Here is a 16,046-nt window from a genome sequence, read left to right on the forward strand (position 1 = left end):
TTTTTATCTTTCTTCACTTGATAATCTAATCACTAACTCTTGTCTTCCACAATCTAGAGCAACTGGCACATCATTCTATTCATATTCCTAATAATCTTCAAGATAACACCCAACATTCTTGAGCTTTTCCTAACTTCTGATCTTCTTGCTAATGCTGTCACTTTGTTTTCCCTGCTGTCCTCCCCTGATCACAACCTCATATCTGTATGGTGTCTTATCCCTTAAGTTTCTCTTCAAGATCCTCCAAAGTGCCTTGGCTAATTGGGGGATCTGAGGTGGTATTATTCTGATTTCCCAAGAAGAAATTACAGCTTCTGTGTCAGAGAGGTGATTATGTCTTATATGGACACATATATTCCTCTCCTTTTCTTTCAACCTAAACCTAAATCTTCCAAATATTGGTTCAACTCAGTTTGTTCTTATCCTATACATGATATTAGGAGGCATTCCACAAATGATACCAGTCTCACATCTGAAACTTGTACGCTTTATTTTGTCTGAAATCATCCCAAGAGTATTTTCAAGCCAAAACTCCTTCAATAGAAACTGCCAGAAATTTTGGTAATATCCCAACAACTACTGCCATCTCATATTTCTAAAGCTGAACCCTTTGCTTGAACCTTAACTCTTGAAAATTTCAGGGCTATTCCCTCATTTTCTGTCAATCTCTTAATTATTTCATGCTTTCTATTAAGACTAATGAATGACCTCTTATTCCCTCACTGGCTTTAAGCCTAGTGAAGTGCCTCCTATTGTATTTATGTGCATGCACCTTGCCTATATAGTCAAATTCTGCTGTTTTCTGTCAACATTTACCTTTCCTTCCTGCTGGAGGTTTGTCTACATTCAGTTTGTTCATAAAACACGTGGCTGCTTTATTGGTTTAATTTACTGCCTTTATGAAGTCTTAGAGCATGCAGTAGTCTTAATCTCAGCCTACATTGCCCAATTTGAGACTGTGACAGTCTTATCAGTTGTCTTCCTGGGGTGCCCAGATAACTTTTTAGACTTAGAGGTATTACAATTTCCTTCCTCCCTAAGCTACCATAACCAACACTTAACTGTTATCCTGGATACTCGATGATTTATCTAACAGAGATAATTGTTTCCTTGAGGCTCACGATCTGCACGAAAGTCTCTTTTAAGCATATTAGGAAACAAAATTAATTATCACAAGATGTTATTGTGCAATATACTATAATATGCCAACTTGCAGAAAATTTCATATCAGATTACTCCTCTCCAATGTATCCCAAGGCACACTAATGCAAAGGTGAAGGATGTGGTGATGCCATGGCAGAAACCAATGCTTTTTGTAAAAACAGCTCATTCTCAAGAGGACCATTATCATTGTAAGTTTCTGATGCCCCAGCCAGGAGGTCTGGTGCTTACAATGAGCAATATATATATATATATATATATATATATATATATATATATATATATATATATATATATATATATATATATATACATATAATTCTACATGATGGAACAAGTGAAACTATTGCAAATAAAATTTTCACAATTTCTGATGCTAAAGCAGCATAATGACCATAAATCCAAAATTATGCCACACCTTGGCTGAGAAACACAGGTCCTTAATTTATCTTTATAATTCTTTAAAAATAAATACATCTTGAAATTCAACATTTATACAAGGATTTCTTTCAAAACACTGTATACCACTGTGCCCCACTAAGAGGCCAAACACTTAACAACAATCACCACATTTTCACATCTAATAAAAATGTCACGAGTAATTAATTACATAAAAAAATATATCCACCAGGTCATTTTACATTATTTGCACTTAGTGCATAGTAGTGCAGAGATGTGCAAAAATTTAATGCAAACTTATCATGATAAAACTACACATATGCATTTATACATTATATACATAGATGAAGACATATCTCATGTCACTGGCAAACTTGCTATAAACCTTCACGGTTACCTCTGCACACCGTCAAGTCAATGTGATGATATTTACATCAACGTCTAAAGAATGAAAATGAAGATCAACGGTTTATCAAACACTGACATTGTACCCGACTCTTCGTCTGCTGAGCCAACCCTGTATATCCCTCATCACCAGTCGAGTCAGCAGCTGGCAAAGACAACAGGAAAGGTTACTCTCTTTAAAAATGCAAAAGTCCTTTCTAGGCAGTTATGGAAACTGCTGTTACAATGTTTGAAGTGAGTTCTAACATATTCATTTTGTGTATCATATAGATGTGAAGTAATGAAAGTGGAGTAGTTCAGGTCAAAAGAAGCACCCAAAAATGCTTTGGCCATGAAGAAAGATGAAAGAAATTTATAAGACCAGGCAAAGTATATAAGTAAAGTATATATATTTATCAAAAGAGTGAAATAGGAGAATAAAGTAAAAGATGTCAGAATAACGGGTGAAAAAGGAAAACAAAACTGGTGCATACAAGGAAGAAATGTAAGGATAGAACAAATGGACACACTTCTGTCACAGATCAACTGAAGATTTCTAGGGAACAAATATTAGATATAGAGAGATAAAATAGAAAACATATGATTCTACCACCATAAAAGGACAACTACAAAATCATGCAAAATAATGATCAAAGATGTAAAGGTCATAAAAGTCACAATCAAAATGCAAAACTAGCTACATTTCAATAAGATATGAGATTTCATATATCAAATATGTTTTTTAGTTCATATATTAAATATGATTTTTAGTTTTACAAAATACTTCTATTTAAAATGCTGTCCAACTTACTAGTAAAGCCAAAAGGTCAGCTGCCATCAGCATATCAAACACATATTCCCAGCCAAGGATTGAGATGGGACCAGCAATCTGTGGCCCAAGAGCAGCACCTGAAGATTATGAACAAAACAGTTATTACTTGATATTCTACTTCATCCTTTTTTTCTCTCTTTCAGAATATTTGACTTAGCAAGGAATCCATGCAGCCTCTTCTTTATTTTACTTTTCATTTGCATGAAAATGTCAATTAAAAAATATAATACATAGCTATAAACCTTTCCTTGCTTTGGAGCTCAACCAAACCTGAACTCTTTTGTAGAATCACCACTGGAAGAAATTTTGAATAGATGTATATGGTGATTTAACTAATATAAAATGAAAAATTAGGAATACAGGTAAAAAAGTTACAACTTCCTTAAAAAATCTGGACTCATCCCAGAAATTCAAGTTGAAATATATGGTATGTTGAGAAATATTTATCCAAAAATTCTAAATTCCAATAAGCTCCCAAATCCAGAGGTTTTTCTTGAATGGTAACATGACACGTCACAAATGGAAATATCCATAAAGTAGTGGGAAGGTTCCACTGCAAAAGAAATTGATACAGTGTAAATATAATGTGATACCCATAGACCAGTGGCTCTTAAAGTTTTTTTCAGTCTCAATATCCCAAAATTCAATTTCAAATCAGCCTGATACCTCCTCTCCATTAATTAGCTTATTACTTCCAACTTTTAAGCTTTAATTTCCTGAAAAAAAAAAAAAAAACAGGACATTTTAAAGTTACCAGTTAGTCATATTCACTATTAAGCACACAAAATAATCAATTTAATATTTTCCAAGATGCCTTTTTAGATACACCAGTTTCAATACCATCTGGGAGTATTGAGGCACTCCTTTGAGAACACCTGCCATAGACCAAAGCTGCAACCTTCCCATTTCATTACATTTCATTATTTCTCCTTACATTATAATGGATCCTGCCAAGTTTAACAATGAAGAATAGTGTTCTGATAATGTATGTTAGCAGGGACTTTGTAATTGCGAAATTGGAAGGAAGATAGAACGATCAGAGGCAGCCGTCACAAGGGTGGTAAAGCCTGCATTAGCTCTGGGAACAAGTGTCACATTTTTTCATAAGCTTTTTCAGATTGAGAAAGAGCCAGAAGTGATTCAGTTCTTAATAGGTATACATCATATAAACTTCCTCTTCTTGTCTATTTTCCTTTTTCACCCAGAACCTTTCTTTCTCTCAGCTGTTTCAAGCACTAGAACAGCCTTTTCTACCCTTGTGACAGTCACTTCTGATCTTCCTAACTTCCTTTCAGTCTCACAATTACTGAGCCCCCTGCCAAACACCATTACAACACTGTTTTCTTCATTGTTGAGCTTGCTGGGACATTATAATGAAAGAATTAAAGATGGGAAAAAAAAAAAAAAAAAAAAAAAAAAAGGCCCACTTGAGTGCTGGATCTCTACAAAGAGGAAAAACGTCAGCCAAAATTAGGGAGCAAATGCCTCGATACCTCCCTCTTAAAAGAAGACAAGTCGTAGGAAGTTGGAAATACAGATGCAATAAGGGAGTTCCAAAGTTTACTAGTGAAAGGTATGAATGATTGAGAGTATTGGTTAACTCTTGCATTAGCAATTTGGACAGAATAGGGATGAGAGGAAGAAGAAAGCCTTGTGCAGTGAGGCCACAGGAGGAGGGGAGGCATGCAGTTAGCAAGATCAGTAGAACAGTTAGCATGAAAATAGTGATAAAAGACAGAGAGATGCAACATTTTGGCAGTGAGAAAGAGGCTGAAGACAGTTAGTCAGAGGAGGGAGTTGATGAGATGAAAAGCTTTTTGATTCCATCCTATCTAGTAAAATTGCGTGACTGGAACCCCCCCCCAGACATGTGAAGAGTACTCCATACAGGGGCGGATAAGGCCCTTGTACAGAGTTAGCAGTTGGAAGGGTGAGAAAAAACTGGCAGAGATGCCTCAGAACGCCTAACTTCATACAAGCTGTTTTACCAAGAGATGAGATGTGAAGTTTCCAGTTAAGATTAAGAGTAAAGGACAGACTGAGGATATTCAGTGAGGAAGAGGGAGACAGTTGAGTGTCATTGAAGAAGAGGGGATAGTTGTCTGGAAGGTTGTGCTGAGTTGATAGATGGAGAAATTGAGTTTTTGAGGCATTGAAAACAACTAGATTTTTTCTGCCCCAATCTTAGAAAGATCAGAAGTCAGGCGTTCTGTGGCGTCCCTGTGTGATCTGTTGACTTCCTGAAGGGTTGGTTGTCTCTGAAAGGACATGGAAAGACATAGGGTGGTATCATCAGAGTAGGAGTGGATAGGGCAAGAAGTTTGGTTAAGGAGGTCATTAATGAATAATAGAAAGAGAGTGGGTGATAGGACAGAATTCTGAGGAACTTCACTATTAATAGATTTAGGAGAACTATGGCCGTCTACCACAGCTGCAATAGAACAAGGAAAGGAAACTTGAGATAAACTTGCAAATAGGATAGAAACCGTAGGAGGGCAATTTGGAAATCAAAAGCTTTATTCCAGACTCTATCAAAAGCTTTTGATATGTCTAACACTACAGCAAAAATTTCACCAAAATATCTAAAAGAGAATAGAGAAAGTAGGAGGGAACAGAGAAGGGGCTACTGTTAGTTGCCTCAGATAGCTGTGCTTTGGTGAGGAAAAGAAGATGAAGTTTAGAGATGGTGTTCTACAGATTGAAAATTAGATCTAAGACCGTGAATGTTGCAGAAGTTAATGTAGAAAAAGTTGAGGGAGGTGTCAAGGCATCTGTGGTCGTCACTGAGAGAGGTGTTCGACCTGGGGACATTTTTGGTCCCCTCCCCAGAAGGGCACTCTGAGGCATTTTTCTTTTAAATTTTGATTTGAAGTGAAGAGTGTATGTGTGGTAAGTGCATGTAGTTTTGTGTGAAGAAGGAGAGTTGTCTTTAGAGGGCAAGCTGTGACTGCCCCCTTGAGTTGTGAGACACAAAGGGAAGCATTCAGCGAGATCACAACTAGCTTTAATGGAAGGTTGACAGCATCCCCTCAACTAGTGCTGTTAGATCTCACTGGGTGTAAGTTATTGTTTCGGTAGGTGTTTACTACCTTCTCCTGAAATGAGAAGGTTGAAAAGAGGAGGAAATTGACATGAGAGCATGGTAGAGATGTTTCCCCCACTATGCATGACAGTCAAAATGTCAGTCATTCAAAAACTGACCACAGCATCTTCAGGGCATATGAGTTGCTATGAATGACAATTTATCCTTCTTTGATATCTCCCATGGCAGTAAATTGAACATTGAAGCTTTGGTCTAAGGACATGCTATCATATTTACACTTTGGTGATATTTCTCAACATAAAGCTGATCAAAATCCTGGGTAATGGAAATAAGTTAGCAAGAGACTATCATTAAAGTGGTCATCTGTGAGCTGTGCATGGAAGACACTTGTCTATGTACCAGTGGGGTGCACTGGTGATGGTGGGCCACATGTATTAATTTTAGCAAGTGGCTTGGCAAGCATTGGATAGCCTCTGGCCTGAAAGTCATGGAATGAGGACCCATAATGTGGATAGATAGACTATAATTATCATTACTTTCCATCATGAGCCAATAAGACTAAGAGTGATGATACGTGTAAGAGTGTGTGGTCCAGGCCATCCTGTGTAAGATTGCTCAACTGGTATGGAGATAGATATGGATAAATCTAGAGAGAGAGAGAGAGAGAGAGAGAGAGAGAGAGAGAGAGAGAGAGAGAGAGAGAGAGAGAGAGAGAGAGAGAGAGAGAGAGAGAGAGAGAGAGAGAGAGAGAGAGAGAGAGAGAGAGAGAGAGAGAGAGAGAGAGAGAGAGAGAGAGAACAGATCCAGTATAATAACATTTCAGTAGGCCACTCAAGCATAATGGCAAACAAAGCAAATTATTACCTATTGAGCCAGTGCCATCAATGACAGCTGATACAGTGGCCAAAGCTTTGGCATTTCCCTTGAGGGACTGGTGAGTGCCCAGATCAGCAGACACAGCAGTAGTGATGAGTGCGTATGGTCCATTCACCAGGATACCCACCAACACCAGGAGGAATATGTTTATCCCCAGAGACACTGTACAGAAGACTTGGTACACAAACATCTATAGGAAAAGATTGAAAGATATTACTTATAATAATGCTGCTTTCTGTCTTGATCATCATTATCAGTCTTCTATAATGGCAGGTTAGATGCAGTGCCTTTCTTTTTCCATCTCGGAGGCAACCTTCCAAGTATATTTGCATATTTGGTTTTAAGGACACTATTAAGCATCCCATTCTATTCCTTCTATAGTACAACTCTTGGTACTCAACCTTTCATTACAAACATAGTTAATCCATTCCTTCTTTCTCTTTGTATGACTAAATTAAAGGAGTGTACAAATTCTCAATATTTCACAGATGCACAAAAGTAAGTTGCTATAATACTGCTGTAATATTACATACATATGTTTGTTTATCTTAACATACCTGCCTCTTGACATCTTTAACAGGCTACATTTCACTACTATAAAAATATACTTATGCTTCTCATATTCCCAATATAGTCTTCTAAGTTATTATTAGACTATATTGCCCTGAACTTGCTATGGTATATCCCAACTTATGTTACATAATCTAATACTGTTCTGTCCCATAAATGAAATACATAAATAAATTACATATGAAAATGTAGTAGTGGAAATCACTTGTTTAGTACACATTGTAACACCTAGGATATCAAAATAATTGACTTTAACTACAGAATAGATTAGAATTCAATACCAAAATCCATCAACTAAACATCTTTAAGGATCACTCACCATGGGGATGGCAGCAATCAGCATCACAGCACAGGTAGATGCTGACATGCCAGAGAAGTCACTCACCAAACCTGCCAGGATGCCCCCAATGATGCCACCCACATCATAAAAGGTGGACAGGTTGGCACTCTCTTCTGCACTATAGGAGGCTGTGAAGAAATGGGTAGGGATGTTACACGGTTCATATAGTACAAAGCAGATGCAACAGAGTTAATTCTTTTATAACACAATTAAAGAGCTATTTGAAAGAATGAAAAGTATTTAAGTAAGAAACAAGATCATGTGTGGCATTTCCATGGTCTGAAAGTTAGAACTCTGTTAAACTTGTACACAAAAGATTTTTCTTTAACCACAACAACTAGCCACTTACTCTTGTTAAGGATGTAGTTTGGTAGCCAGTAGAGAAATGTGTAAGACACAAGCTTAGCAAAAAACAAACAGAAGGAAAATTCAACAACTCCCTGTAAAGAAAGACGAGATTAAGTTAATGAATATAGACAGCAAAATTTGTGCAAAAGCAATTACGTACAAGGGAAAAATCTACTAATATATAAAATATTTCAGAAATTAGACCAGCACTATTACCTTCATCCAAGCTTTATATCTAGACACATTTCTACATTCACATTGAGAGAGAGAAAAAAAACCTCACTGGAATGGCAAAAGCCTGTAGAAACCCAATGGCCTTTTCTTCCTTGTTTCCTTGGGTATCAGCACATGCCTCCTTTGTCTTGTCATCATAGCACACCTGCTGGTCCTGCAATGATGTTAACTACTTGATTATTCAGGGTAACCTTTCCTAACAATATTCTGAAGGGAACATTTCCTGTTCATATAATGTGAAAATACATACCTACATATCATGTCTGCATCATGGAAAAATATACTTCATGTCCATATGATGCAAACAAGTTTCATGTTCATGTCAATCTATTTTCAATTAACATATACTTTTATCACACATATGAAGGTAATACACTTGTTTTATCTGTCACTACTGGTAAATGGAAAAAAATGGAAGGGACATGGGAAAGAAAGAGCAAGAAAAATACTCAAATGGCATACTGATTCACATCCAAACATCTGAGTGGCTCACAAACCATTCAAACAAAACAACACAGCAAAGCATGGTCTGTTAGCTTGGTATCCCCACTCTCTCACCTCATCCATATGTAGCTCACTGATACTCACGTGGCTCATCAAAGAGGCACTTTCTTCATCGGATGTGTCAGCAAAATCTCGTAGCACCTGTCTTCTCCTTGCATGGGGAAGAGAAGCCTCAAGCTAAAAGTAAGCAATTGGGCAAAGAACACATACAATTAGCCCAACAAAAACAGGGTGACCACAACTCTCATGCAGGATCTTCACTCTTCCACACATGTATTATGCATTTTAAAGCTAAAGTTTGTGAAAGAAATATATTTTCCCTAATTCAAGAATACAGTGAGTTCACACTTTTCATAAGGATGATAATTACAGTATTTCCAAAATATTTGGTCATTCATCTCATAAGTTACAATATCAGTAACTTTCTTAATGCCTTGTGCACTGCTGTCAAAATAACTATCTTGGATAGTTAGTCACATCAGTAACCCTTTCAGCAAGCAATGTTTTCCACCTGCTCCTACAAGAGTGAACATGGATACCAGAAAAGAATGAGTGACCTCTTGTAATTATGCTGCAGTGCCTTCAAGGATAAGAACGGAAGAGGAACATTCTCAAGCAGAGCCTCTGGGGTTGTATTCTCTTTGTATTCTACAAACTGTCATAGCTAATGACATGATCATAGCGAGACAAAATGTCGCATTTTAGAAAGAACTCAAGTTATGACAGGCTCTAACCTTGTGACACAGTGTTAGGAGAGGGTCCACTGTTATAGCATCACCAATGATTGTCATAACTCGTCAAAATTGTGGGAACATGGCTGTACATACCATAACATGATCCCCAATAGTTTTTATCATTAATTTAATAATAAATATCAGTAATGATGACCAAATAGTGTCCTTATTTGATGCAATAATGTATTATTATGAATAACTAGCAGATGGGGTATGATCAGTTTCCCCAAACTCAAACAAAGCTTGCCCCACATGGTCTGCATGTGTCTATTTATTATTTTTCTTTTATTTGGATACACTGCCTTACTATTCCTAAAAATAGTAATACAATGTCAAAATAATTTAGATGAAAGAAAATTATGTCAAGAACCTATTTCTTTTTATACATATATTCAAAGTTCATAAATTGTGAGCCTTAAGAGAGTAGATTCTGAGTACAGTGACAGCATAAGACCTGATGATAACTATGTAGAATAAAGCCCCTGGCCCTTACTGTTACCATAACATCAGTTCAGACTGGAGACTCAAACACATCAATCAGTTTCACTCAGGAAATACTGATGAGGGCTCAATGTTAAAGGTGCTACTGAAATTTTCCTTAAAGTACATCAAGACATCCTCCTCCAAATTCTCAAACATGCTTCAAAGACTCTGTAGTTGCAAGTAAAATTCAGAGTCAATGGAAAATGGTAAGCACACACACGGAAATGTTAGCTGATTCCTTGTAATCCCTTCAATATCTGGATGTTCAACAATAGGACTAGTCAATATCTGGATGTTCCCATGTTCAAATATTAAATTGAACACACCATGCAAAATCTCAGCTTCCTGTCAAATGTCTTTTTTTCCCCATCTCTTATAGGCAAGCCAGTGTGATAATTTAGTGCTGTGGCAAAATGTTTCATCCACATAAATAGGCTGCATGTTTAGGTATTTGAGTCGTTCACAAAATATACACATACAATAAATAGCAGATACTACTACATACTACTCTTTGTGTATGTATATGTGGTATATATTTGCATAAATTTTTCAATGAATGGTATTTCTTGTATTTGCTATTGTTGATCCAAATACCTATGCAACCACACCTCTTCCTTGTTCCTATGTTCTGTCATTTGGAGTCTCTTACAATGGAACATATCTATACAATACAAGTATTTGCGACAGAAATATCATAAAAGAAACATATCTTAAAACCGATTGTACACATACATAACATTGTACAATACCATTTTCAATACTGATATCAAATACAATCAACCCTCAGCTATTGTGTTTTATTGCCATCACGCACCCATGAAAAGCTGCGACCTCAGATGCCTGCTATCGCGTGCCCAGCCATGACGTCATGGGATATCTGAGCGTCCTCCCCACTAGACAGTGATAGCCAGATTCTACCATTTTTTGTGCTCACAATGGCCACCAATCCTCCACGTTGTCCTCCTACCATCTCCGAACGTAAACCAATGAGACAAGACAGAACCCTAGCTGTGAAATGTTGTTTGTGAATGCGCCCAGCCATTTTGGTCATGACGTCATGGGATATCTGAGCTGATGTAGTTTTTTTTATGTTATAACCTTGACATGTTTTAATTGGTACTAATGGATTATACAGTAATTTAAGAAAAAAGGTAAAAATGAGGGATATTAGGAGTAAAATTTGTGGTTGTGGCACCTATAAAAATTTTCACCATTTGTTGTTCAATTCGGCTATTGTGTTTTCGGCTATGGTGCGGCTATTTCGGCCCTAATTGGGCGTGATAGCTGAGGGTTACGTATAAATGACAAGCATTTACTGGACAGCCAATATGTAGACCAATGCAACTTCTGGACATGTCAAGGGTAAATTAAAATGGATATTAGAGAGATTACTGTACTGATAAAGTGATAGAGGTTATAGAAAAACTTCAATTTGAAAGGGATTGTGGATGAGGCTTTGGAAACCATTTAGAGTGATGAAGTAGATGGAATGGAAATGACTCAAATGAGGAACAGGATGGAAAGGAAAGGCTAATCAGTATTCCAGCCATAATGCTAAACAATATCTATTCCATTTGGCAATATTCTATGGGGTTGAAAGTATCCAGTCTTATTATTTTCCCTTCCTGTTGATCACTATGACAGGAAAATTAGCTCAGATAAAGTATAAGATGACCAAAACCTAATAGTAAGTAACTTTTCGATTTTTTAATTACACACTTCAAATGATTTCACTGCAAGTGATGCTGTAAAAATTTCTATGGACTATTAGCAGTATGAACTCACTGCAAATGAATAGAGAGGGTGACTCAACACTTTTCATCTTAATTAAACCCCTATGTGGCCTTAAGTGTCAAATTTGAAATATATTTACAAGAAAATTGAAATCTACATCATGCTACCCAACATGTCATATAATGCTTTTTTCCTTGTTTTCTTTCATACACTTATCCAACTTAAAAGAATACAGGATGACATAAAAAAAAAAAAAGCTGAATACAGGCAATCAGTTCAATGTACATAAAATGAGAGAAAAAATAACCAATGAATTTGGTATGTATGCATGGACTATAAATATATGCACAATACAAAGAGGAGGGGAAAAAGACCTTCTGTACAGAAGAGAATAAGGCAAACTAATGTTGCCTTGAAGTGCCTTAAAGTTATACTCCCATGAATACATAATACAAAGAAAAAATATTCAAAGCTGCCACATCAACATGACCAATGGAAACAAGATACCCCATATTTTTGTCCACAAAAAATTCCCACTTTTTACACTACAACTTCATTCCTACCTGGATGAAGTCTTACCTCCTTTTTGTTTGGATTAGGAAGGCCAACCATTGTAGGTTCTGGTACCATGAAGAAGAACACCAACACTCCCACACTAGCAATGATGAGGCCTGGGACAATGAAGGAGAGGCCCCAGTTGTAACTGACAAATGCTGCTGGAATGACTGTTCCCAAGATGTTACCAACTGAGGTGTGCGAGTTCCAGATGCCCATGATCAATCCTTCAAAGAAACAACATTCATAATCATAAATAAAAAATAAGTGCTCATCAATTCAAAACTCAAAATGACACACACACACAATAAGATAACACAATAAGGAGTCTAACAAGAATCATTAAAGAAAGGAGAAAAGTTATATTAGTAGGAGATTTTAACTGTAAAGAAGTGGACTGGGAAAATTATGAAATTGGTATGGGGGAAGAAGCCTGGGGAGAAAGATTCCTGAACCTAATGATAGACAATACGATGGACCAGAAAGTAAAGGAATGCACAAGATTCAGAGGAAATGACGAGCCGGCAGCACAAGATTCTGAGGAAATGACGAGCCGGCAGCACAAGATTCTGAGGAAATGACGAGCCGGCAGCACAAGATTCTGAGGAAATGACGAACCGGTGAGATTGGACCTAGTTTTTACAAGGGGTATACAAATGAATGATGATATAAGATATAAGTGCCCATTGGGAAAGAGTGACCATGTAATATTAGAAATGGATATAGAAGAGGGAAAGGAAGATAGAGACGATTCATATAAAGGAGACCGATTAAATTACAGAAAGGCTGATATTGGGAATCTCAAGAACTATTTTAAAAACGTAAACTGGGAGGAGATGGAAAACTCAGAAGAGATGCAAGAGAAATATAACTTATTTTTGGAAATATACAAAACAGGAGTCAGGAATATGTCCCAAAATATAGACCTAAAGAAGAAGGAAAGAAAGATTGGTTTAATGCAAGGTGTGCTAGGGCAAAGGAGAAAAGAGATGGAGCATGGAAAAGGTGGAGGAGAAATAGAAATCCAGAAATAAGGAAAACTTCAAGGCAGCGAGAAATGAATATGTTAAGGTGAGGAAGGAAGAGGAAAAGAACTTTGAAAAGGACATTGTCGAAAAATGTAAGGAGCAACCAAAATTGTTCTATAGATTCATAAATGGAAAAATTAGGCAAAAAGAAACAATAGAAAGGTTAAAAGGAGAGAACGGGATGGTGGAAGACCCAAAAGTATGGCAGAACTATTAAATAATAAATTCCAGGAGGTCTTTACTAAGGAATCCAAATTTGAAAGGCCACAGGGTAATAGAGAGACAATCTATATGAAAGAGATTAAAGTAACCAAGCTTGAAATAAAAGAGTTAATGAAGGAACTGGATGAAGAGAAGGCAATGGGACCGGATGAAGTCTCAGGCAGAATACTGAAAGAATGTAGGGAAGAACTAGCAAGTCCTATATACAACATCATAAAATGCTCAATAGAAAATGGAACAGTACCAGTAGAATGGAAAAGAGCTGAGGTGGTTCCCATATATAAGAGTGGAAGGAAGGAAGAACCTTTAAATTACAGACCGGTATCACTAACTAGTGTAATATGCAAGATGTGTGAAAGAATAATAAAGAAACAATGGATCGAGTTCCTTGAAGACAACAAATTAATATCAAATAGCCAATTTGGTTTTAGAAAAGACGGTCTTGTGTAACTAATTTATTGAGTTTCTATTCTAGAATAGTTGATAGAGTACAAGAGAGAGAGGATGGGTTGACTGTATTTATTTGGATTTAAAAAGACATTTGACAAAGTGCCACATGCAAGATTACTATGGAAGTTAGAGGAGAAGGGTGACTTAAAAGGAAGCACATTGAGATGGATAGAAAATTATTTGAGGGGAGAGAAATAAGGACGGTAGTTAAAGATATGAAGTCCAAGTGGAGAGCAGTAGAAAGCGGAGTGCCACAGGGTCAGTATTGGCACCAATACTTTTCCTCATTTATATTAACGACATGCCAGAAGGAGTGAACAGCTACATAAATCTGTTTGCAGATGATACGAAACTGTGCAGAGTTATAAAGCAAAAGAGGATTGTGAAATACTGCAAGAAGACCTAAATAAGATCTGGGAAATGGGAAATGGAATTCAATGTGAACAAAAGCCATGTCATGGAAATGGGAAAGAGTGAAAGACGACCTGTGGGAATCTATAAGATGGGAGATGGAGTAGAACTGGAGAAAGTAAAAAGGAAAAGGACTTAGGAGTGACGATGGAAGAAAACAATCAACCAGTAAGCCATATTGATAGAATTTTTAGAGAAACATATAATTTGCTAAGGAATATTGGAGTAGCATTTCACTACATGGACAAAGAAATGATGAAGAAATTGATAAGTACTATAATAAGACCCAGATTGGAATATGCAGGAGTAGTGTGGACCCCTCATAAAAAGAAACACATAAGGAAGTTGGAGAGACTACAAAAAATGGCTACAAGAATGGTTCCAGAATTTGAAGGGATGACATATGAGGAGAGACTAAAGGCTATGGATCTACCAACCCTGGAACAAAGAAGGGAGAGAAAGAGATCTGATACAAGTTTATAAATTGATCAACGGAATGGACCAAGTGGATAATGAGAAACTGATCCTGAGAGAAGAATATGACATTCAAAGCACAAGGTCGCATAGTAAAAAGCTGAGAAAAGGAAGATGTCTGAGAGATGTTAAAAAATATAGTTTCCCGCAAAGATGTATTGAGATGTGGAACAGTTTAAATGAAGAAGTAGTGTCTGCAATGAGTGTGCATACCTTTAAAGTAAGATTGGATAAGTGTAGATATGGAGACGGGGCCTCACGAACATAAAGCCCAGACCCTGTAAAACTACAACTAGGTAAATACGTACAACTAGGTAAATACACACACACACACAAAGTGCAGCACTGTAGAGAGTGGATGTGAAAAACAACAGCTATGACATATAGAAGACTATGAAGGCCAACAGACCTGGTGATGTATTGCAGGGGGAGAGGGGGCTAGGCATGTGATCCTGTCTCCTAAGTTAAATTGAGTTTGCTTGCGGTGAGGCAGAAAAGAGCATGGAAAGTGAGAATATAGGTGGAGCTGCAGCCAATGTAAATGTAAACATGGGTGCCAGGCCATTGAAACACCTTTAGGATTACATCAGCTGGCAGGATTCAGTAGGGACAGGGAATTTTTGGGATTCCAGGAGGAAAGAAGTAATATGCAAAGGATCATCATGGCAGAAAAGGAAATGAAAAGTTTGAGGGAGATGATCATTGTGGTATTTGACAGCAGGAACAGCATGTGGCATGCTAGATAATAGTTAAAATGAACAAGGGGATGAAGGAAATTCTGGATAAAATAAAAAGAAAGAACAGCCCCCTTAAGGGCAAATGTGAGAATTATGAACTGGATTTACAAGGATTACAAGATCTGTTAAACACTAGTGAGGGGATAGAAAAAGGAGAAGTGAAACCAAACTGGAAGAATGGAAAAGGTCTGGATGAAGAAGCAAGAAGAAAAAGTAAATTTTGCAGAGGTAGTGAAGCAACAAATAATGGAAAAAATGAAGGACACAGTTACAAGTAATCAAAGAAAAGGGAAGAATTAGTGAGAGATACGGTGGACAAAAAGAAGTGTATGCTTATATGTGGACTATAAGAGAAAAAAGAGCCCAGTGAAATTTGAGGGAGGAGGAGAAAGAGATGGTAAAGCAAATTATCTCAGTGGTACAAGATGAAGAACAGTCTTGAAAAAGAAATAGAGGAAATATACAGACTTGGTAAATGTAGTGAGGGAACTAAAAGACCACTAAAAGTTAAGATGAGATCACAAGTA

General features: G+C 37.0%; 1 protein-coding gene across 2 annotated transcripts in view; it reads right to left on the reverse strand.

The window, feature by feature from the left end:
* The window catches only part of LOC123499669 (glucose-6-phosphate exchanger SLC37A2-like), a 31,598-nt gene that overhangs the window by 1,259 nt on the left and 14,293 nt on the right, over positions 1–16,046 (reverse strand). Inside the window, exons 6-13 of one of the 2 annotated variants that reach the window (XM_045248028.1) lie at positions 12,222–12,424; positions 8,776–8,868; positions 8,237–8,341; positions 7,955–8,045; positions 7,585–7,733; positions 6,684–6,885; positions 2,756–2,853; positions 1–2,110 (exon numbers count right to left, since the gene is read on the reverse strand). The exon at positions 1–2,110 is cut by the window's left edge and continues 1,259 nt beyond it. In XM_045248028.1, the coding sequence (XP_045103963.1) occupies positions 2,033–2,110; positions 2,756–2,853; positions 6,684–6,885; positions 7,585–7,733; positions 7,955–8,045; positions 8,237–8,341; positions 8,776–8,868; positions 12,222–12,424 (1,019 nt within the window). In that variant the 3' untranslated portion in view covers positions 1–2,032. The remainder of the gene's footprint in view (positions 2,111–2,755; positions 2,854–6,683; positions 6,886–7,584; positions 7,734–7,954; positions 8,046–8,236; positions 8,342–8,775; positions 8,869–12,221; positions 12,425–16,046) is intronic. The other variant, XM_045248029.1, reaches the window with a different exon arrangement.

Source organism: Portunus trituberculatus, chromosome 50 (assembly GCF_017591435.1).
Source record: "Portunus trituberculatus isolate SZX2019 chromosome 50, ASM1759143v1, whole genome shotgun sequence".
NCBI classification, from domain to species: Eukaryota; Metazoa; Arthropoda; class Malacostraca; order Decapoda; family Portunidae; genus Portunus; species Portunus trituberculatus.